This window comes from Salvelinus sp. IW2-2015, linkage group LG27 (assembly GCF_002910315.2).
Source record: "Salvelinus sp. IW2-2015 linkage group LG27, ASM291031v2, whole genome shotgun sequence".
Taxonomy (NCBI): Eukaryota; Metazoa; Chordata; class Actinopteri; order Salmoniformes; family Salmonidae; genus Salvelinus; species Salvelinus sp. IW2-2015.
In genome coordinates, this window is record NC_036867.1 from 3,368,589 (window position 1) to 3,394,304 (window position 25,716).

At 42.5% G+C, this 25,716-nt stretch overlaps 1 protein-coding gene across 1 annotated transcript in view; it reads right to left on the reverse strand.

Annotated features, from left to right (window-relative positions):
• LOC111953408 (A-type potassium channel modulatory protein DPP6-like) overlaps positions 1-25,389 on the reverse strand; it is a 212,706-nt gene extending 187,317 nt beyond the window's left edge. Inside the window, 1 exon segment of the mRNA XM_070435603.1 lies at positions 25,115-25,389. Coding sequence (XP_070291704.1) covers positions 25,115-25,315 — 201 coding nt within the window. The 5' untranslated portion in view covers positions 25,316-25,389.
• Between the last annotated feature and the right edge of the window lie 327 nt (positions 25,390-25,716).

Consider the following 25,716-nt stretch of genomic DNA (forward strand, 5'->3'; position numbering starts at 1 on the left):
GTGCAAATACTTGTCTTGTCAGTTGATGAAGAAATGACAGGCAAGGTGGAGTATGCTGAATTATCTTCAAATGACAGAGAGCAGCCAGGCATGAAACACATTACCAGAGCTACAGGAATGCTACGAGGAGAGAAACAAGCAAGTTGGGGACATGAAACATCAGTGGTAGACCAAAAGAACGGGATATTCTGCCAAACGCTGCATAACCTATCATTGTTCCTCCCTTTTGTTTTTGATGAATGCAGTTTCTCTCTAAGCTGGTAGGCCCTATTCATTTTATTGGCGACATTGATGAGACACACAATTAGATCATGATGGTTAAGAGTACTCCATCTAACCCAACGGAAGCCCTTTTGTAAAGGAGCTTCAAATTATTTGAATTGACATGCATCTCTGATTATGTCCAGTGGTTGAAAAAGTACCCAGTTGTCATACTTGAGTACAAGTAAAGACACCTAAATAGAAAATTACTTAAGTAAAAGTGAAAGTCACCCAGTAAAATACTAAAGGTGCAATATGCAGAAATCACTCCACCATTTCCTGGTTGCAAAAATTCAAATAGTTTTCCTAATTTCAGTTTATGTGGCAAAACAAGTATAGTGTAGTGAATCATTATACCATCTAAACTGTTGTAAAACATTTTTTTTTACATAACCAAAAATATTGTATTTCCAGCTGTTTGATGCTGGTGTATAAAACCAAAAGTAAAATGAAACTTAGAAATGGGAAGCATAGAAATAGCGTACCTACACCAGATCTACCACTTCTTAGACTTCCTTTCAATAAGAATGACAGATCTATAACTCACATTTCTATGCAAATTTGGTCAGGACTTCCAACATATTGCAGCTTTAAGTATCAAAAGTAAATGTAATTGCTAAAATGTATTTATGTATCAAGTAAAAATATAATTTCAAATTCCTTATATTAAGCAAACCATTTTCTTTTTTTTCTTTGTATTTATGGTTAGCCAGGGGCACACTCAGACATAATTTACAAACGAAGAATTTGTGTTTAGTGTGTCCGCCAGTGGCAGTAGAGATGACCAGGGATTTTTATCTTGATAAGTTTCTGAACTGGACCATTTTCCTGTCCTTCTAAGCATTCAAAATGTACTTTGGATGTCAGGGAGTATTTTCTTTAGCAATGTAGTGAAGTAAAAGTAAATGTTGTCAACAATATAAATAGTAAAGTGAAGTACAGATACACCAAAAAACAACTTTAAGTACTTTAAAGTATTTTTACCACTGATCAGGGGTGATAGTACAGTAGTTACTCTAGCTGCTTCCACTATGTCTTAGACCTGGGTGTGGGTCCACAGTTTCTCAAATTGACCAGAAACAGGTTGCCATGGTAGCATGGATTGAAACACATTGGGGGCAAGTGTTTAAATTGTGCAGTATTTAACAATCATAATAAGAGCCTGGTAGCAGCAGTTGTGATGTGTGTGTAGCAAGATCGTACAGTGGGTGTGTGTGTGTGTGTGCGTGCGCGCGTGCTAAGGTGCAGAGAATCAGAGCAGGTGGTCAGTAGAGTTCAAGTCTTAAGCAGTTGTACTGTGATGAAACCACCATGTGTCCCTGAGCTACTGTTTGTTCTCCTGATGAATGGTGGTCAGGGTAAACAGAGGAGAGCGGAGGTCCGGGCCAGGCCCGCCTCTGCGCCGACAGCTCCAGGCCCTGACAACATGATGGATGTCACTTCCACTGGGAATGACACTGCGGCTGCCTGGCTGGGGTGGCCATGGTGACACATCTGATATTCACAAGACCTGGGCAGTAAGGTATGAGAGGTGAGTTAACCGTCTCAGGTCTGTTCTGTATGAGAGGTGAGTTACTGCCTCAAGGCTGTTCTGTATAAGAGGTGAGTTACTGCCTCAAGGCTGTTCTGTATGGGTGGTGAGTAACTGTCTCAAGGCTGCTCTGTATGAGAGGTGAGTTACTGCCTCAAGGCTGTTCTGTATGAGAGGTGAGTAACTGTCTCAATGTTGTTCTGTATGAGAGGTGAGTTACTGCCTCAAGGCTGTTCTGTATGAGAGGTGAGTAACTGGCTCAATGTTGTTCTGTATGAGAGGTGAGTTAACTGTCTCAAGGCTGTTCTGTATGAGAGGTGAGTAACTGTCTCAAGGCTGTTCTGTATGGGTGGTGGTGTTATTCAAAAGAATATAGGGGCACTACTCCAGTCCAGTTCTGGTTGTTCCTCTGAGGTAGTACTGCATTATAAGTCATGGCACGGATTGGCCTGAGTGCACTGCAGGTTTTCCAGGCCTAAGTGATAACCAGCAGTGTACTTGAGTTATGCAAGTATTGCATTTTATTTTCAATTAAGGCAAAGCGATGTCAAGCAAATTTACAGTACTCAAGCAAGATGTATAGAAGAAAACTGACAACCCTGAAATGACTTTACTTCCAACTCTGTGCAAAGCCTTCCTGACGTGACAAGAAGCATTACAGCATTTAGAAGAAAAGATAAGATCCTTGTCTGAACCGTGCCTTTCACATGAGAAACTCAAAGCAGCCTCACCTCACAAATAGCCTGAGTAAAGGAACTAGGCAGGAGGAAATGACACTGACCACTTTCCTTTTGGATTTAAGGAGGACACTGGCGGGAGGGCAAGGGAGGAATGGATGGCAGAGAACATAGAAGAAGAGCAGCGCTGCTGCAGATTGAAACAGGCACAAGGAGAACAGCCAAAAGGTCTCTGTAGTGAATTACTGAGGTGGGAGGACAAGACGAAACATCCGTTAAGAAAGGAGAAAGAGCGAGTAGGTGACGGGTACTGCTGAAGAGTCAGAGTCAGTTTGCTGCTTTACCTTCCGCCTCTGCCTTTGTCTCCAAGAGTATTGAACTCAATTCACCAAAATGTTGCGCCTAGCCTTGTTTTCATTCAAGCCAGTTAACATTGACATAATTTATTAAATGTGTTAATTTTCCACACATGTTTACTGTGCTGAGCATTAACCAAGCCAATTTCCATGATTAGCACAAAACAAACAACGCTATTAGCTGTTGATTAGATTTGAAGGAATCAGACAGAAATGTTGTTCCTACCATACACAGAGAATTACAGCTCTGATAATCTGGACATTGTGGCATTCAATGAGCAAGTAAATCAGGCTTTATTGTATTGGGGAGGCCTCAACCTCAGTAACTATTAGAAAACATCTACTTGAACAGACCAAGCCGAGACAACGTCACACTTCCCCGATAGATCAACTCCATTTTCAGGAAGGATCGCCCTTTTAGAAGGCAGCGGTGGGCTACTGCACAGATCAATACATTGCAGAATTCTGCTTGCTGTCCCAACAAAAGGATTTGCATTTATCGACACACGTGTGTAAAAAGAGCTTGTCTTTTTTCCTTTTCTCTGAGCAGACAAGAGCCGTGGTTAACGCACTGCTGCATGGAGTCAAGAGGGCCATGGTGCATATCAAATAAACGGACGTTCAAAGGCGAATGGATAGAAACGGAAAAAGAGTTTAGACTGGACAACGATGATAATTGATAGGGATGGGATTGAAAAAGGAGGTCCCTGAGGTAGTCGAACAAGGGAAGATTGATACAGGTAGGGAAAAACTAAAACGAGAAAGATACTTAGGATTCATTCTTCATTCCCAAGCCCGGTCGACTGGCACAAATCACAGGCAGACATCTGTATTCAACGGTCGGTGTAGCGCACAGCGACTTCTCCGAAATCCCGCCTTGAACTTTTAAGTCTCCATATTTCAGGGAATGCGATATTGACTGGCCCCAGCAGGTTGTAGTAGCTTTGGGTCGACTACCCAAGATGCCACTGAAAGCTCATTAGGTTGCAACACCACTGGGTATATAGCCTACACCTTTGAAGAAGTGGACAAACGTTGTGTCTCACTACTCTCACTACCAAGAAAGGCAGTGGTCCCTGCAGACAGTCAACCTTTTCGAGCCCCAGCCTGCTCATGTTTTACAGCCTCATTAGGGCTGACTTACTGTATAGGCAAGGCCATAAAGGCACAGCTTTATCAAACAAATGGTACAGTCTTCTCTGGGCAAAAGGGAATTCCTTTCAAGATAACCTTATGGAGTTTCAAAACATTAGCATGGAACAATGATCTCAACGCTTTCAGAGAGAATAGTGGTCCTTCTGAAGCATCTGAATTGACTGCTATTTAACTCCAATAGATTTCAAAATATGTTCAAACAAAATGGGCTACACAAGGCGAGATATTGGGCCAAATAGACTATCTTATGCACACACAGTGCCAACAGACCAAGGAACACAGCCACTCACAGCATATCACACTCACCCTCCAGAACTTAATGCCCATCTCCACCCAGGACGGCTTCCTGACGTGCAACCCCCGCGGGATAGGTCCGTGGTCGAACAGTATCCTGGAGTACGCCAGCGTTAGTCTGGCTACACAACAGCAGGCTGCAGGGCCAGTCCTTTATGGAGGCTCAGCCAACACACTCCAGACATTACCAAGCTCAGTTTCCATCAAAACAAAAACAACCCCGTCTGTCTCCCAGTCCACCTCTAAGGCCCACACATTAACCACCCCTAATGGAAGAGGAGAACGAGGGAGACGAGTGGGCTGGTTTCACTGTCTCGCCTGAGACGGAGCGGGACGTTGTGTTTAGCTGTAAGGGTGGAAAAAGGGAAGAGAGGCAGGTCTTTCTCAAAACCACAAAACCCCACTGTTATCGTCTAAACGCCCAATCCGCCCCACCCCCTTCAAATTTCAATGCAGCGCATTGTATTTATACAGTGGAAAACGGGATTAGAGCAATAATGCTATTGCTAACGCTAATGAGCGCTATCTGATGGATCCTGAGGCTGTTGAGAGAGCTCCCAGGTAATTCCACACCTCCACTGGAGACCTGTAGTGATTGGGAACGATCACTGCTAAACTGTTTATCCACCATTAGCGTCACAGCTCTACAGGTTATAATGAAGGGATGGTAAGTGTCTGGCTGCTGTTTGATCACGAAGGCTTTGCTGGTAGTCACACAGAAATATGTGAGACTAAAACGCTTTCACATATTTCCGCCTAGTACCCTGCCCTGAACTGGCTACCACCCGTTAATCTACAATGCACCTTAGAGGCTGCCGCCCTATGAATATAGTCATGGAACACTGGTCACCTTCACGTTTACATACTGTTTTACGCACTTCATATGTATATACAGTATTCTAGTCAAGGCCATCCGATTTCCCTATTGCTGTACATATACTATTCTTCAGATATACTACATATTCTATCCATATTCTGTCTATACTGCACGCGTACACACAGTACCAGTCAAAAGTCTGGACACAACTACTCATTCAAGGATTTCTTTATTTTTACTATTTTCTACATTGTAGAATAATAGTGAAGACATCAAAACTATGAAATAACATATGGAAAAGTACTAAACAAATCAAAATATATTTTAGATGAGATTCTTCAAAGTAGCCTTGATGACAAGGCTACTTTGTGAACACTCTTGGCATTCTCACAACCAGCTTCACCTGGAATGCTTTTCCAACAGTCTTGAAGGAGTTCCCACACATGCTGAACACTTGTTGGCTGCTTCTCCTTCACTCTGTGGTTCAACTTATCCCAAACCATCTCAATTGGGTTGAGGTCGGGTGATTATGGAGGCCAGGTCATCTGAAGCAGCACTCCATCACTCTCCTTCTTGGTAAAATAGCCCTTACACAGCCTGGATGTGTGTTGGGTCATTGTCCTGTTGAAAAACAAATGATAGTCCCACTAAGCGCAAACCAGATGGGATGGCGTATCGCTGCAGAATTCAGTGGTAGCCATGCTGGTTAAATGTGCCTTACATCCTAAATAAATCACTGACAGTGTCACCAGCAAAGCACCCCCACACCATCACACCTCCTCTTCCATGCTTCACGGTGGGAACCACACATGCGGAGATCATCCGTTCACTACTCTGCGTCTCACAATGACACGGCGGTTGGAACAAAAAATCTCAAATTTGGACTCATCAGATGAAAGGACATATTTCCACCGGTCTAATATCCATTGCTCGTGTTTCTTGGCCCAAGCAAGTCTATTCTTCTTATTGGCATCCATTAGTAGTGGTTTCTTTGCAGCAATTCAACCATGAAGGCCTGATTCACGCAGTCTCCTCTGAACAGCTGATGTTGAGATGTGTCTGTTACTTGAACTCCGTGAAGCATTTATTTGGGCTGCAATCTGAGGCTGGTAACTCTAATGAACTTATCCTCTGCAGCAGAGGTAACTCTGGATCTTCCTTTCCTGTGGAGGTCCTCATGAGAGACAGTTTCATCATAGCGTTTGGTTTTTGCGATTGCACTTGAAGAAACGTTCAAAGTTCTTGACATTTTCCGCATTGACTGACCTTCATATCTTAAAGTAATGATGGGCTGTCATTTCTCTTTGCTTACTTGAGCTATTCTTGCCATAATATGGTCTTTTACTAAATAGGGTTGTCTTCTCTATACCACCCCTACCTTGTCACAACACAAATTATTGGCTCAAACGCATTAAGGAAAAAAATAACACAAATTAACTTTCAACAAGGCACACTTGGCCATTTGATAATGTACCATAAATCAGAACTAATTTTACATATTAGTAAAGGCAAGATTAAATTGAGAATAGTCTGATTGGTGAAAATATGATCACTTAATGAGAGAACAGCATGTGCAGCCTGAGGCAACAGAGTGCAAGCTTTTTTTTTGCGACTTTCTCAAATCATCAATAGCCTATAGTCACATCATGCAGCCCATAGAATGTCTTAGAAATCAAAACATATAAGGTTTGTATCACAACTAAAGTTGCCAAATAACTCAAAATCTAGCATACACAGTCGGATATTGACGGAAGTTTACATACACTTGGTTGGAGTCATTAAAACTCGTTTTTCAACCACTCCACAAATTTCTTGTAAACAAACTATAGTTTTCAAGTCGGTTAGGACATCTACCTTGTGCATGACACAAGTAATTTTTCCAACAATTGTTTACAGACAGATTATTTCACTTAGCATTCACTGTATCGCAATTCCAGTGGGTCAGAAGTTTACATACACTAAGTTGTCTGTGCCTTTAAACAGCTTGGAAAATTCCAGAAATTGTCTTTAGAAGCTTCAGATAGGCTAATTGACATCATTTGAGTCAATTGGAGGTGTACCTGTGGATGTATTTCAAAGCCTACCTTCAAACTCAGTACCTCTTGCTTGACATCATGGGAAAATCAAAATAAATAAGCCAAGACCTCAGAAAACAAATTGCAGACCTCCACAAGTCTGGTTCATCCTTGGGAGCAATTTCCAAATGCCTGAAGGTACCACGTTCAGCTGTACAAACAATAGTATGAAGTTATAAACACCATGGGACCACGAAGCCGTCATACTGCTCAGGAAAGAGACGCGTTCTGTCTACTAGAGATGAACGTACTTTGGTGTGAAAAGTGCAAATCAATCCCAGAACAACAGCAAGGGACCTTGTGAAGATGCTGGAGGAAACAGGTGCAAAAGTATCTCTATCCACAGTAAAACGAGTCCTATATCGACATAACCTGAAAGGCCGCTCAGCAAGGAAGAAGCCACTGCTCCAAAACCGCCATAAAAAAGCCAGACTATGGTTTGCAACTGCACATGTTAACAAAGATCGTACTTTTTGGCAATATGTTCTCTGGTCTGATGAAACAAAAATAGAACTGTTTGGCCATAATGACCATCATTATGTTTGGAGGATAAAGGGGGAGGCTTGCAAGCCAAAGAACACCCTCCCAACCGTGAAGCACGGGGGTGACATCATCATGTTGTGGGGGTCCTTTCCTGCAGGAGGGACTGGTGCACTTCACAAAATAGATGGCATCATGAGGCAAAACACAAAGAAATAGAGAACATAGAAATAAAGAAACTAGAATGCCCACCCTAGTCACACCGTGGCCTAACCAAAAATAGAGAATAAAAGCCTCTCTATGGCCAGGGCATGACAAATCCTCCATAAATTTACGCTAAATTAAGGAATTTAGAGACAATCCCTGACAGTTTGTGGTATTCAATCAAACTCATAACATTGACCATTCAAGCTCTAGACAAATTACTTTTGACAACTTATGTTTCTTCTTAAGCAAATTAAAAAGTATATTCTTCCACTGCACATGATAAACTCCCAGAGTGATTGTTATAACTTGATGTTTCTTTGAGACCTGGTGTGGGAAGTCTTCCTGTATGAAAACCTTCAGAACATGACTTGAAAATGTAACTTTCCCTCCATTTTATTTAACGTCGTCAACCAACATCCAAAGGTCCTCTTCAGAAGAGTAGAAGTCAATTTCCTCCCATAACTATTTTGCACCATTTTTCTCTACCCAATACCCATTCATTCAATGCAAGCTCTTTCCAGAGCGATTATTCAAAACATACTCTACCTTTCTGACAAGCCACAAAAAAGCTATTTTCTCAGATTAAAATTAAATAAAAAATATACATTCCCTTTCAGTTCATATCTAAATGTAATTCTTCAAACAGGGAGAAGCACATTTCCGGAAGGCGCAGCCGTGGCTTGAAACGGTCCCATAACGGTTACATGAAAGATCAACTAATAAAGAGCAGTGGCTCTTGATAGATGCCCTGGAAGACAACTCACAGGTCCTTCAATAGAAACAGAGGGAGGAAAAGAGAGAGATGGAGAGAGGGAGGGAGGATGAACGAGAGAGAACTACAGGACAAAATACAAACTATCCAACCCAAAAAAGCCTGTGGTGTTGATGGTATCCTCAATGAAATGATAAAATATACAGACAACAAATTCCAATTGGCAATACTTAAACTCTTTAACATCATCCTTTGCTCTGGCATCTTCCCCAATATTTGGAACCAAGGATTGATCACCCCAATCCACAAAAGTGGAGACAAATTTGACCCCAATAACTACTGTGGGATATGCGTCAACAGCAACCTTGGGAAAATCCTCTGCATTATCATTAACAGCAGACTTGTACATTTCCTCAGTGAAAACAACGGACTAAGCAAATGTCAAATTGGCTTTTTTACCAAATTACCGTACGACAGACCACATATTCACCCTGCACACCATAATTGACAAACAAACAAACCAAAACAAAGGCAAAGTCTTCTCATGCTTTGTTGATTTCAAAAAAGCTTTCGATTCAATTTGGAACGAGGGCCTGCTATACAAATGGATGGAAAGTGGTGTTGGGGGAAAAACATACGACATTATAAAATCCATGTACACAAACAAGTGTGCGTTAAAATTGGCAAAAAACACATTTCTTTCCCCAGGGCCATGGAGTGAGACAGGGATACAGCTTAAGCCCCACCCTCTTCAACATATATATCAACGAATTGACGAGGGCACTAGAGCAGTCTGCAGCACCCGGCCTCACCCTACTAGAATCTGAACACAAATATCTACTGTTTGCTCATGACCTGGTGCTTCTGTCCACCAACCAAGGAGGGCCTACAGCAGCACCTAGATTTTCTGCACAGATTCTGACAGACCTGGGCCCTGACAGTAGATCTCAGTAAGACAAAAATAATGGTGTTCCAAAACAGGTCCAGTCGCCAGGACCACAAATACAAATTCCATCTAGACACCGTTGCCCTAGAGCAAACAAAAATATATATATATACCTCAGCCCAAACATCAGCGCCACTGGTGACTTCCACAAAGCTGTAAACGAGCTGAGAGACAAGGCAAGAAGGGCCTTCTATGCCATCAAAAGGAACATCAAATTCGACATACATAACAATTAGAATCTGGCTAAAAATACTTGAATCAGTTATAGAACCCATTGCCCTTTATGGTTGTGAGGTCTGGGGTCCGCTCACCCACCAAGAATTCCCAAAATGGGACAAACACCAAATTGAGACTCTTCATGCAGAATTCTGCCAAATTATCTTCAGTGTACAACGTAAAACACCAAATAATGCATGCAGAGCAGAAGTAGGCCAATACCCGCTAATTATCAAAATCCAGAAAAAAGCGGTTACATTCTACAACCACCTAAAAGGAAGTGATTCCCAAACCTTCCATAACAAAGCCATCACCTACAGAGAGATGAACCTGGAGAAGAGTCCCCTAAGCAAGCTAGTCCTGGGGCTCTGTTCACAAACTCAAACAGACCCCACAAAGCCCCAGGACAGCAACACAGTTAGACCCAACCAAATCATGAGGAAACAAAAAGATAATTACTTGACACATTTGGCCCTAAACAGAGAGTACACAGTGGCAGAATACCTGACCACTGTGACTGACCCAAACTTAAGGAAAGCCTTAACTACAGACTCAGTGAGCATAGCCTTGCTATTGAGAAAGGCAGCCGTAGGCAGACCTGGCTCTCAAGAGACGACAGGCTATGTGCACACTGCCCACAAAATGAGGTGGAAACTGAGCTGCACTTCCTAACCTGCTAAATGTATGACAATATTAGAGACACATATTTCCCTCAGATTACACAGATCCAAAGAATTTGAAAACAAACCCAATTTTGATAAACTTCCATATCTACTGGATGAAATACCGCAGTGTGCCATCACAGCAGCAAGATTTGTGACCTGTTGCCACAAGAAAGGGCAACCAGTGAAGAACAAACACCATTGTAAATACAATCCATATTTATTTATTTTCCCTTTTGTACTTTCACTATTTGCACATTGTTACAACACTGTATATATACGTAATGACATTTGAAATGTCTTCATTATTTTGGAACTTCTGTGAGTGTAATGTTTACTGTTACTGAAATAAACAATAAATGAATCTACTTCACTTGCTTTGGCAATGTTAACATATGTTTCCCATGCCAATAAAGCCCTTGAATTGAATTGAATTGAGAGGGAGGTAGGGAGGGAGGGACGGACCAATAGGGAGAGCGAGAGGGAGGGAGGGCGAAACCAAGACGGAGAGCGAGAGAGTCCAACTCCGAAACAACATGGGGAAAACACATGGTGCTGTAATCATCAGTCGTTATAGAAGGAGTGAACAGAGATAAAAAATGTTTAAAAAATATGTGCTATATAACATTGATCTATGACCAAGGCAGTTTGAAAAACTGCATAGTTTTATTTGTGTGCATGTGAGTGTGTGTGTGTCAGTGTGTATGTTTGTGTGCGGAAGTTAAACACAATTTAAAACCCACAATGTGGTTTCACACAGATTAGCATTTTAACAGTATATGGTGGCATGGATGCAATATTAAGACAACCCACCCAGACCGTTCTTGAAAACACACAGCTTCACCTGGTAGACAATATTTAAACAGTATGGTGTGGTAGTGAACGTAGCTCAGTTGAACAGAAATGAAAAGCCGTGTAGCCTGCTCTGCTATGACCTGCGCCAGACTCTGTGCGCAGAGAGGGACACAAGGGTTGCAGTGTAATGTTCTGCTTCAGCGAGCCAACACCATTTTCCAAGATGAGGTCGATAAGGCGAGTGAGGAAATAGAAAGGAAATAAGACCGCAGGGAAGGAGGGGAAGACTTGTTCCCCTCAACAGCTTTCAACAGGTCACAGGAGGAGAGGGATCCAACTTTGTGCAGCATGGGCTGAATTTCAAGTATGCTTCGGAGCAGGGACCAATCTACAGAAGATGGATGTCATTTCATAACTGCAGTTACACACACCATCAACATTTGACAGTGAAAACTGTGGCGTATATGGAACGTACAGTATCTTTGAGAAGAAACTGAGAGTAGTTATTTTTAAGGTTATAGGTAATAGTCTTATTACAAAATAATATGGTCTGACCCAAAAGTCAACACTTAGCTCCAGGGATATTCTCATTTGTCCTGCTGCATTTTGAAAGCTATCCTAAAGGCCCAAACACTGAAATAATTTAAATCTCACTAATATTTCTAAAAGCCTTCAATGCAACAAATTAAGGGAAGGGGAGAAGACTAATCGGATATTTTGGTGTGTAATTGAGAGTTGTCTTGACTAGACACAGAGGGAGAGGAAAGTGCCTGAGTTTTGGAATTAAAAGGGTTGGGAGGTGGTGAGAGATGGATTTGAACTGTCAACAAGAATAAGCAAGTAAATACCATTGCCACTGTTTACAATAACATTCATAACAAAAGTGTTATTACGATGAATGGAAAGATTATTTCTGATATCCATAAGCCTCTCTAGCCAGTAGACCTCCCTTATAATACAACACAGCAAGACAGTGATTTTAAACAAATTAGCTTTGAGAGAGACTGAGTGAGAAGGGAAAGTTCAGCTGACCACTAGGAAATATCAGTCTTCATCAAAAGGCAGCCCAAAAAACATTTTCTTAAAGTTAATTCTGAAGGGGAAGCTTGAGAGAAGCTTGAGCCAGCTGTATGGGCCCAATTAAAGCTTAAGATCAGCTTCTGCAGGTGGTTCTGACAAGCTGATTCTCTCTTAGAAACAACAAAAGGTGCACGGCTCTTTCAGTTGAGCGCTGGTGTGTGTGTGTCTGTGTGTTGTAGGCGTAATGGAGGATGGAAGGGGCGTTATGCAAAAATTCCTTGGCAAATCAATGACAGATGAATACGAACCCCAAGCTTCCCTACCAAGAGAATGAGAACCCTCTACTTACTACTACCCAACCTCTGACTGGACTCTATGATACAGTACATCAAGTCTGATTCTATTTTGATAATAGAAACGAACAGCAGAGACCCTCGGGAAATCTCTGATCATGGAGAGGTTGCTAAAAGCGTCTTAACACAACAGATGATGCAGTACCTGCTAAGATGAGTCAACCCAAAAAGCAAAGTTTAAAATAGAGGGCGTCGGACACAGGAAAGAGATTGGACTTTGTTGACTCTTGGTATTGTCTGAGAGCTCACTAAAATAAAAATAACAATGCATAAATGATGATGAGGTGGTCCTGTATAAATCTTTGGTTGGGAAATAATGGAAGTGCTTTTAAAGCAGCACCATATGAGAACCTATAGCGTTTCACGGTTGAAAAATATATACTGTAGCTTTATAAGAGGAAACAAACTGGAGCAAATGTTCCGTTGTTCTGTTCAGTCGTCTCCTGTGAGAGAATTCTGCCCTCTATAGTTGGTTTTGTGCAATGCTGAGAGACAGTAAGGTTCCTTTAAAATAAATGTATTGAATATAAAGGCAGGTATTCCTTCCGAAGTACTTTCTCAGCCCTCATATTTTACTGATGGGGTTTCTAGAACCAGTTGATCATCCATAATACAGTAGCCATCTCATTTCTCCGTTTCAACATGATGCATGTTTATGTTGTCTAGTGGCTCTGGTTAAGAGTGTATAATCTGCTCAATAACAAATGTTTGCTCTTGGGTTGTCTGTGGCTGTGTTCAATGAGAGCAGGGACGTGTTCAGTAGTGCACACTGTATTAAAACATTGTGCAACTGAAAATGAAAAGGAGCATTTCTTATTGGACAAGTACAGATAGTCCCTCCCTGTTTCAACTAGATCCAATTGTTGATCTGGCCTGCCTGCCTCCCACAGTGTACTGACATCATGTTGATCTGGCCTGCCTGCCTCCCACAGTGTACTGACATCATGTTCGATCTGACCTGCCGCCTCCCACAGTGACTGACATCATGTTGAGATCGCGCCTGACTGCCTCCCACAGTGTACTGACATCATGTGCTCAAAAAATAAAGGGAACACTAAAATAACACATCCTCTCGATCTGAATGAATGAAATATTCTTATTAAATACTTTTTTCTTTACATAGTTGAATGTGCCTGACAACAAAATCAACAAAATTATTCATGGAAATCAAATTTATCAACCCATGGAGTCTGGATTTGAGTCACACTCAAAATTAAAGTGGAAACCAACTAAGGCTGATCCAACTTTGATGTAATGTTCTTAAACAAGTCAAAATGAGGCTCAGTAGTGTGTGTGGCCTCACGTGCCTGTATGACCTCCTACACTGCCTGGGCATGCTCCTGATGAGGTGGCGGATGGTCTCCTGAGGGATCTCCTCCCAGACCTGGACTAAGCATCCGCCAACTCCTGGACAGTCTGTGGTGCAACGTGGCGTTGGTGGATGGAGCGAGACATGATGTCCCAGATGTGCCTCAATTGGATTCAGGTCTGGGGAACGGGCGGGCCAGTCCATAGCATCAATGCCTTCCTCTTGCAGGAACTGCTGAACACTCCAGCCACAATGAGGTCTAGCATTGTCTTGCATTAGGAGGAACCCAGGGCCAACCGCACCAGCATATGGGTCTCACAAGGGGTCTGAGGATCTCATCTCGGTACCTAATGGCAGTCAGGCTACCTCTGGCGAGCACATGGAGGGCTGTGCGGCCCCCCAAAAAATCCACCCCACACATGACTGACCCACGCCAAACCGGTCATGCTGGAGGATGTTGCAGGCAGCAGAACGTTCTCCACGGCGTCTCCAGACTCTGTCACGTCTGTCACGTGCCACAGTGTGAACCTGCTTTCATCTGTGAAGAGCACAGGGCGCCAGTGGCGAATTTGCCAATTTTGGTGTTCTCTGGAAATGCCAAACGTCCTGCACGGTGTTGGCTGTAAGCACAACCCCCACCTGTGGACATCGGGCCTCATACCACCCTCATGGAGTCTGTTTCTGACCGTTTGAGCAGACACATGCACATTTGTGGCCTGCTGGAGGTCATTTTGCAGGGCTCTGGCAGTGCTCCTCCTGCTACTCCTTGCACAAAGGCGGAGTAGCGGTCCTGCTGCTGGGTTTGTGCCCTCCTACGGCCTCCTCCACGTCTCCTGATGTACTGGCCTGTCTCCTGGTAGCCGCTCCATGCTCTGGACACTACGCTGACAGACACAGCAAACCTTCTTGCCACAGCTCGCATTGATGTGCTATCCTGGATGAGCTGCACTACTTGAGCCACTTGTGTGGGTTGTAGACTCCGTCTCATGCTACCACTAGAGTGAAAGCACGCCAGCATTCAAAAGTGACCAAAACATCAGCCAGGAAGCATAGGAACTGAGAAGTGGTCTGTGGTCACCACCTGCAGAACCACTCCTTTATTGGGGGTCTTGCTAATTGCCTATAATTTCCACCTGTTGTCTATTCCATTTGCACAACAGCATGTGAAATTTAATTGTCCAATCAGTGTTGCTTCCTAAGTGGACAGTTTGATTTCACAGAAGTGTGATTGACTTGGAGTTACATTGTGTTGTTTAAGTGTTCCCTTTATTTTTTTGAGCAGTGTATATATGTTTGCAACTATAGTTGAAGTGTTTTCTATTTACCTTTTTAGATTTTATACATTCAGATTGTTTATTTTGTTTCATGCTTAGTTGAAAATTTGCACAAATGTTCTAAATAAAAGGAGAAATAATCAAATATGAGTAAGTACCTTTTATTTGTTGAGCATAATTCAAAATGTAATAAGAAATATGCCTTTACATGTGGTCATTTTATTTAAACTCGTGATATGTATTGTTATCGGGATATGAAATTACCTTTATCGGGATATGAGATTTTGGCCATAATCGCTCAGCCCTAACCTATACCGAAAGTAATTTCTCACATAAAAAGAGTTAGCCCATAGACAAGATTAAATTGACAATAATCTGATTAGTGACAATATTAGGCCTATCAGTTGTCAAATTGTACATGAAGAGATGGGCACATCTTGTAATTTACAGATGCAGGGAAAGGATAATCACTTTATCAAATCCTCCTTCAGTCACATGCAGGTAAAATATTTTGATTTCTATGTAGTACCAGAAAGAGCATATTCTGCTGTTTATATTACACTTACCATTGTCAAATAACTCTTTAGAATTCAAGACGTGCAGCTCTATTTCCAAATTTCACTTTTTTCAAGAATATCTGTGCTGTCCATGCATTTATCACATGACCACCTGTGTGGCAGCATTGCTCTGGCTACTAAGCAAAAACTAGTAACATAAAAGTCAACATTTAAATATGTGTTGATGCACTGGTGGTTTTGTTTAGGAATACTGCAAATCATTTCATCTGTGCACCTGGATGGTTATATTATCGTTTTCGTTCCTACCTTGTCTAAAGAAGCAGTAACTGGACTTAATTACTATAACTCTACTAATCGAATATACTAATACTTTTTCAATTGGATTACACTGTAATGATTTTATTGTAAGGGAAACGAAAATAGGCTGTAACCCTACGTTTTTTCTAGGACTTTGTAGAATAATATTTTTTTAAACATACCCTTGACTATATCTAAACAAATAACTATTGTTGTTAATTTTTTTACTTGATATATCATGCAGTAACCAAAAAAAGTGTTAAACAAAATAAAATATATTTGAGATTTGAGATTCTTCAATGTAGCCACCCTTTTTTTGGTTACTACATGGTTCCATATGTGTCATTTCATAGTTTTGATGTATTCTACAATGTAGAAAATAGTAAAAATAAAGAAAAATCCTGAGTAGGTGTGTCCAAACTTTTGACTGGTACCGTACCTCGCAAAGCAACTGCCCTCTATCCCTCTCGATCATGCATTCTTCTGTCTCTTCTCTCCCACTCCATGTCTGCCCCACACAGACCGGACAAGTAGGCACGCAATGGATTATGATCATTGTACTTAATTACCACATTTTCTGCACTAATGTAACATAGACGCTGGGAGTTGAGAAGCAGGGGGTAAGTTTAATATAACAAGAAACATGGACCGATACAATGTAGGAGTAGCGTCTAGACATGAACAACAGAAAACAATACTGCCTGGGGAATGAACCTAAGGGAGTGCCAGCTAAAGGGGAGGTAACGGAGTCCAGGTGTGCCTAATGATGACGAACAGGTGCGCGTAATTATGAATGGCAGGTGCGTGTAATGAGGCAAACTACAACTCCCTACTACATCGCACAGTTCAGGCCTGATCCAATTTATCTCTAGAGAAACTGAGCATTGAGCTCAGAGAAAGAAAAATAACTAAATGGAATTCAAATAATTGAACCGATGTAGGCCAAGTTGTTTAAAAAGTTAAAAATAACCGACATTTCGGTTAATCGCTCAGCACTACTAGCGATTAGCATTAGTGGCTAACAAGATTTATTTTAGCCACAACTTGCTATGAAAAGATAAACTACCAGACAGTAGATACACAAACTAGTAGATTCATTACAGAACACTTGTGAAAAGCAGTATGTCACCTATATGTTGTTGCATCTATCTGACCATGCAAACTGCTGAGTGAACCGCAAGAAAGTGCTCGTGACTCCATGTTGGAGAAACTGCTCTCTCCTTGAGTGACAGGGGGCAGGGCTTGGTGTGCGAAGGAGCATGCAGCAGGAGGAGAGGGAGAAAGATGACTCAAGTAGCAAGCCGAATAAACTATAAAAACGGACATTACCGCAGCCGGCCGTGACCGGGAGGTCCGTGGGGCGACGCACAATTGGCATAGCGTCGTCCGGGTTAGGGAGGGTTTGGCCGGTAGGGATATCCTTGTCTCATCGCGCTCCAGCGACTCCTGTGGCGGGCCGGGCGCAGTGCGCGCTAACCAAGGGGGCCAGGTACACGGTGTTTCCTCCGACACATTGGTGCGGCTGGCTTCCGGGTTGGAGGCGCACTGTGTTAAGAAGCAGTGCGGCTTGGTTGGGTTGTGCTTCGGAGGACGCATGGCTTTCGACCTTCGTCTCTCCCGAGCCCGTACGGGAGTTGTAGCGATGAGACAAGATAGTAATTACTAGCGATTGGATACCACGAAAATTGGGGAGAAAATGGGATAAAAAAATAAATAAAATAAATAAAATAAAAAATACGGACATTACACGTGCTGGAGTTGCATATCATATTTAACAAACCAAACATTGAAGTACTGTTAAAGTAAAAACACAAACCAGTATGTGCATAAATACTGGTTTATAGTAAAATACGGTACCACCACCCAGCTGGGTGAACGTTGCACGAGCGTTGGATGAATGACACACTTTTTTACCCACACTGAGCGCATAAACAAATGAGCCCATTTCTGCCCTAACTATACATTGTGAATACATTAAGAACATTAACATGAACTCCCCTCCATGTTTTTGTTGGTCACATGACCCCCTTCTGCCGCCTTGATTGGTCCGAAATATTGCTTAGTGAGAAGTGTCCTGTTATGGAGCTTTAACCTGATTTGGTTAACGGAACGTGTGCTTGTGATAAATAAAGCATAGGTCTGCTTCACACCTCGGTCACCGCATGCATAATCCATTACAGGGGAGAATGGTGTGCACTTGCATGTCATATGGAATCAACAAGAAAGGGGTCTACTGATGTAGGACATTATAAACTGGGTGGTTCGAGCCCTGAACGCTGATTGGCTGACAGCCGTGGTATATCAGACCGTATACCATTGGTATGACAAAACATTTATTTTTACTGCTCAAATTACTTTGGTAACCAGTTTATAACAGCAATAAGGCACCTCTGGGGTTTGTGGTATATGGCCAATATACCACGGCTAAGGCCTGTATCCAGGCACTCCTCGTTGTGTCGCTATGCCCTTAGTCGTGGTATATACACCACACCCCCCCGGGCCTTACTGCTGAATTAGAACCACAAGTTTTATGTAAGGCCTGTAACACTGTACAATACATAGGCTACTGTATATATATATATATATACATCACCCTAAAACAGATTGTTTTGGATCTGCTAATAGATGTGTACTGTGAATTTGAACTTCTGGGACTATCCCATTGGTTCTATTGTGCAGTGCTTAATTTGTAAATTGAGAGGTACCGAAACAAAAAGTGAGCCGAGAGGGGGGTGACTCTGAGGTACTGGAACGCATTTTGCGTGCTGTCATAGAGCAGTAGAGTCGTTTTTTAAAGCCTAGTGTCCGGGAATAATTGCCCTTTTATAAATGCATTTCATGCAATTCTACATCATTTTAGATGACTGGAGACTTTAGCTAAATATTTTTTAACACCTCACAAATGGTGAGGTATATTTGGAAGTTTATAACATACTGTATTTGGTAGCCTACAGACAGATTAATATTCCCTTTCCAGCAGAATCCATTTGCTTTCCAACAGGTGTTTTCCCGTGATTGTATTTCAAATATTGCAAAAGGCCAGTTTTGGCAGCATGCTGTTCATTGACAGATTTGTCACACGTTCCCGACTGTAGGCATGCCTTGTTATTGGGATACACACAATCCACAGCTAGGTTATTTATTTGAAATAAGCTATTGATCCTCTGTGGTTAAAATATAGGCCTCCTGCTGGTGTAGTATTCTGAATTATTTCATTTCTTTCTGAACAGACAGCAGTAATTTTATAAATTAGGCAAATGCATTTCAATTTATCAGGGGTGCTGCGGCACTTCCAGCACGCTTCCCACGGCTATGATTCTATAAGGAAATACATGATGAAGTGCAACGCTGGACAGATGAGAGTTGCAGGCTCGTGTCTAGCAGAGAGGGAGAGAGATCATGGAAAGTGAGTCTCATTCTAGTTCTGAGAGAGATACAGGCGCGCTTCTCTCTCACCAGAGCAAGTGTCACGCGTTGGTCTATACAGGCTACAATGTTGACCAAACCATAAACCCGGGCCGGCCCAACACAAATAAATTCTTTGAATATCAGGCACATTTTCACATTACAGAGGAGGCAACTTGAATTAACTCAGATTTTATTTTACATTGCAAACAGTGAAAATAATTGTTCATGCCACGAGAGGTACCAGATACTGGCAAATGTGTTATGGAACGAAACAGTCCAAAACTGAGAGCACAGCCATTGCTCCAACTCAAGTTGAGCGAATTGCATTTGACAGAAAACAAAGTATGTTGCCTGCTCATCATACTATGACTGGATATCTACATTGCTGCAGTGCTCTGCATTATGTCCAATTATAAAAGGGTGTAAAGTACTAAAATGTGCAGATTTCTGGTTGAATGCGCCCAATGCCCACCATTCCCTAGTGCAACACAATGGCAGACCGACAACAGTGTGCCAGTGCCAGCTGTGTTGCACTTCATCTCTTCCATCTTGTGTAGCCTGGAGCCCCCCCACCCACCCACCCACCCACACCCACACCCACACACACACACACACACACACACACACACACACACACACACACACACCANACACACACACACACACACACACACACACACACACACACACACACACACACACAGCCCCAAAGCCCATGATGATGTGACAGATGCTGCAACAGTCCTGGCTGCCTGGCGCCAGCTCAACTTTCTGCCTATAGCCGAAAGACTCTATCATCCCAGTGAAATCATCAGTCTTATTTCGAAGCGACATCACTGCAGCTATCCAACACTAGCTCTCCATTAGGAGTAGATGGACAATAAAGTATTCAAGTCTTAAAGCTTAAGTCATCATTTGGACATGGGATCAATTCCATTCGAACTCAGTCAAGTCGAGAGTTGAAGTGGAATTGATTGAGGGCACTCATTCACACTCTGACCACTGAGATCATAGATGGAGAATGGGAACGGGAAATGGGTTCTATTTTACTGTGTTGTGTTTTTGCATAATGCTTTTTCCACCTGAGTAAGGCACATGTCAACCCTGGGCATTACAGAGAAGAATACGCTCTAAATATGCTGCCACAGTAACAATATAATAGAAAAAAACTGATCCGAATATATATTTACTGCTTACCATTTTATTGCCATTTTGCATATTCATTTATGTTTTCATAAAACCCTAAAATAATTAAATTCTCTCTTGGTTGAGGTTTTAAGAGGGCATGCAAAGGGCTTGAGCCTTGATAATCTATAAACATCTCTAAGTGTGTGTGTGTGTGTGTGTGTGTGTGTGTGTGTGTGTGTGTGTGTGTGTGTGTGTGTGTGTGTGTGTGTGTGTGTGTTTGTTTATTCCTTTGCTATTTTTCCTCATCTTTCTTTCTCTCAGGCCAGTGTGAGAAAAGACTAGAACGTATGTAGACTTTCAGATACAATTTTTTCAAGGACCAACAACTGATAAGTAGGGCCAGGAGTTTCTTTCCCTTGACCAGTTGATGCCCATACTAAAGAAAGCACACACAGTAGGAAAACCCCCAGGGACCCTAAAGGATGAGGCCAGAATTAGGGAGAGGCATTTGATTTGATTCCAATGAGCCTTTTCACCACGCAGAGAATTAGCAGCATCAGAGAGGATTATAGTGTGAAAGCAGCACTATGTATCGACAAAATAGGATTTTCTCACCAGAGGATAGACTGGAGCCCAATGACGACATAATTCAATGTTTTAAAGGGATGAGGGGGCACACAAAAAGTATGAGAAGACAGAGTAGGATGAGAAAAATACAGTTGCAAAACTTCTTGCTGCGGTGTGCCCTACTGAACAGGACCCAAGAAAAGATTGAAAAGTGTCAGGGCAATGGCAGGGCAATGCCTCAATCTCCCTCAACGGTGGAGGTTCCATAGGAGGGTCAGTCAGTATGCTTCTCATCACACATGGATTTGTCCTTTTCACTTGGACAGCTTGATCTGAATGGCACTGCAGCCCTCGTTTCATTACAGTCACATGACTGGACTGACTCCTGCCAGGGCAGATGCCTTTAAACTAAAGGTCATACACAAGCACAGATCTAGGATCAGCTTTCCTGCCTACACCATTAGAAGGTAAAAGTGCAAATCTGACCATAGATCAGATCCTGAAAATGTCACTTTCAGAGATTTCACTTTTCAACCTGCCCTTTCAGAAAACAATTTCAAAACGGTTCTGCTGTGGCCATCTTGATCTAGTGATGTCATCTTCTTAAAGTGAAATCCATAGAATCTAGGGCTGGGAATTGCCAGGGACCTCATGATACGATGTATCACCATACTTAGGTGCAGTTATGATATGTATTGCAATTCTCATGATTCTATATGTATTGCAATTAGATACTGTGATTTTATTGCTCACCATATATCTGCTGCAGAGAGACAAGAGAGAGGCATGAAAAGCAACTTTGGGTCCTGTATTACTATTGTAATTATTAGAACAAGTTTTGATCAGTCATGGAAATAAAAGTGCTGAAAACCAATTGGCTCAGTATTTAAAAATAAGCTGGAGATGCAGGAGGTGAAGGTGCTGCCAACTAGAGCACAAATAATATTGCGATATTGTCAAAAATAATACTGTGATATGTCTTCTGAAATAATATCCCGAAATGTAACTATCGATTTTTCCACCCATCACTAATAGAAAGTGCATTATTGGAAGGAGAGGCTTGAACCAACATCAGAKCCCCCCCCCCCCCCCKCKCACACACATGTACAGTTTTACCACTTCTATTCATTGCCTATCATTCATCAATGTGTGTACTGAATTGTAATCACACTAGAACTACCTGAGTCAACAAACACAAAGAAACCACCATTGGCCAATGAGTCAATCTCATGAAATACTGTATTCATGCAAACCTCAACCCGTGTTTTACACAGCACACCACTCATTAGTACAATCAGCTTGAATGGCCAGCCACTCACAAACCTGACAGGGGAATGTTAAACGACTAGCTGTAAATAGTGATAATCTCAATAAAATGACAAGCCATAGTGGTTCACAGTTTTGTCAAGGTAAACCGATGGTGTAAATAAATAATTTAGCAAAACCCACTTCCACTGAAAACATGAGATATGGTTGGAGGACATGGTGTGAAAAAGTACTCACAGATGCACAACAGCATGGATCAAGTTAGCATGATAAAACTAGAACTTTTGGAACAGAGTCAAAAACAATGGCAAGGAACATCACAAATAGCAACAGCAAAATGTTGACATATTTMGTTGGGATTGCAGTTTGGTAAATAAAGAAGTAAATAAATAAATAAAAGCAGTGCAGTGTTCATCTTATCAACCTGATAGGATAGACCATAGCTAACGTGGCTGTTTAGAGGTTGAGATACATAGGGCTATAATTCATCTACACTATATATATATATATACAAAACTATGTGGACACCCCTTCAAATTAGTGGATTTGGCTATTTCAGCCACAGCCATTACTGACAGGTGTATAAAAGCGAGCACACAGCCATGCAATCTCCATAGACAAACATTGGCAGTAGAATGGCCTCACTGAAGAGCTCAGTGACTTTCAACATCACACCGCCATAAGATGCCACCTTTCCAACAAGTCAGTTCGTCAAATGTCTGCCCTGCTAGAGCTGCCCCGGTCAGCTGTATGTGCTGTTATTGTGAAGTGGAAATGTCTAGGAGCAACAACGGCTCAGCCGCGAAGTGGTAGGCCACACAAGCTCACAGAACGGGACTGCCGAGTGCTGAAGCCCATAGCGCTGTCCACGGTTGCAACACTCACTACCGAGTTCCAAACTGCCTATGGAAGCAAAATCAGCACAATAACTGTTTGTCGGGAGCTTCATGAAATGGATTTCCATGGCCGAGCAGCCGCACACAAGCCTAAGATCACCATACACAATGCCAAGCGTCGGCTGGAGTGGTGTAAAGCTCGTCGCCATTGGACTCTGGAGCAGTGGAAACGTTCTCTGGTGTGATGGATCACGCTTCACCATCTGGCAGTCCGACAGACAAATCTGGGTTTGGCGCATGCCAGGAGAACGCTACCTGCCCGAGTGCCAATTGTAAAGTTTGGTGGAGGAGGAATAATGGTCTGAGGCTGTTTTTTCATGGTTCGTGCTAGGCCCCTTAGTTAAAATGATGGGATATCTTAACGCTACAGCATACAATTACATTCTAGACGATTCTGTGCTTCCAACTTTGTGGCAACAGTTTGGGGAAGGCCCTTTCCTGTTTCAGCATGACAATGCACCTGTGCACAAAGCGAGGTCTATACTCAAAAGGTTTGTCGAGATCGGTGTGGAAGAACTTGACTGGCCTGCACAGAGCCCTGACCTCAACCACATCGAACACCTTTGGGATGAATTGGAACGCGCCGACTACGAGCCAGGCCTAATCGCTCAACATCAGTGCCCGACCTCACCAATGTTCTTGTGGCTGAATGGAAGCAAGTCCCTACAGCAATGTTCCAACATCTAGTGGAAAGCCTTCCCAGAAGAGTGGGGGCTGTTATTGCAGCAAAGGGGGGACCAACTCCATTTTAATGCCCATGTTTTTGGAATGAGATGTTCTACGAGCAGGTGTCCACATACTTTTGCTTATGTACTGTATATTTCCTCGGCTATGTGACCAACATTTCAGCACCTTGGATAGTGGATGAGAGTAGAGCGAATAACGTTTTCAGCACCTTGGACAGCGAAATCAACACTGAACTGGAGCACAACGTGGAGCCAGATGGGGTTATTGAGCACCACGGGCAGTGAAACGGAGCGGGTCTTGGCGATAAGATGCTTTATAGGCCTTACGTGACTTTTTTTCCCACAAACTTTGAAAAGTTCATCAATTGTGGAAATGTAAAACAATTTTAACGAGCTAAAGCGATCCGACGACAGACTTCGAATGGTTGTCATTGATATCACAAATCCTGGTGGTTTACATCAATAAGACTGTGAAATTGAATAAGCATAGCACAGGCCTACTACTCATTTATCTAGGTCTATCGTGCAGTAGTTAAAACCTGACTGTTCCTGTGTATTTCCATCACATCTCAACATCACATTATTTTCAAGAGAAAAAAACAGACAGGACGCTGCGCAAAACTTCACGCGGTAAAATGCTGAAACTGTGCCGCCATGTTCGCAAATAAAAACCCCTGGCCGAATCTAATTACACCAGCCCCGATATAATTTTGTGCGCGCCATCTGTCAGCTAAATAACGTAGGCAATTTTGGACCGAGATACTCGCCCACAAACAGCTGAAGAATGTTCATTAGCGGCAGTTCAATAAAGAACAGACAGTAATATTCAACTCGGACAGTAACTACCGTCTGACCACATACATGACAGTAACCGAGAAACTGCACGGAAACGCCCTCTTCCAATAACTGTACACAATTACGCAGAGCCGGTTTCATACTGACACGTTTCCTTTGACGTGATATATCGTCGGTCATTTGATGAACTGAGTATATAGCCTATGTATACAAGACATATAATAAAGTAATGTAAAACCACTCTTCTCTTCTGAATAAAAATGTCATGACGACAGTGAGTTATGCACGCGGGGATAATAATTTAATATCTGCTGCATGCATAACCCCCTGCCGCCATGACATTTTGATTGGATGCGCACAAGGGAGCCTGGCTAAAGAGGGAGGGATGCAGAGGGGCGAAATGTGTTTCTTACATCCTCTTCTTCGTCCCCACATGCGCTTCTCTGTTGTTGGCATTGGAAACGGGGCCGTACGTCTTGACAGAAGCGCGGGATCTTCACGGTATTCTCGTCTTCAACTGTTTGCCCGCCGAGTAGGTGGCTAGCTTCAGGTGGGTTGGGGAAAGATCTATTGGTGTTGATCTTGCCCGTGAACCTCTGATACATCGAAGCCATGATTCCATATGGGGGAAAAGACCCTACAGCATGTCAATAGGGAAACTGTGAAGGGATGTCGTCTAATTGACGCGGTGTTAGTTTAAAACTTATATATAGGCACGGGTATCCTTTTTAGTCTCGGAATCAGTGCCCCGAACAAGCAGACAAAATTATTGTGAAATTATATATTCGATTATATATTGTCCCATTTCAGGTTTGTAGGATAGTCAATCATACAGATAGGTCCAAAAGGAACGAGCCAAAATTAGTTGAGGTCTTACTCTGAATTCACAGCACGTAGTTTCATCCATCAAACCGTTTGGGGAATAGGGATCCTTTCGATTGCATTCGATGCATCCGCAATGTGGTTTCTGCACCCTCCAAACTTGGGCCGAAATAGATGATCGGTTGCGAAAAAA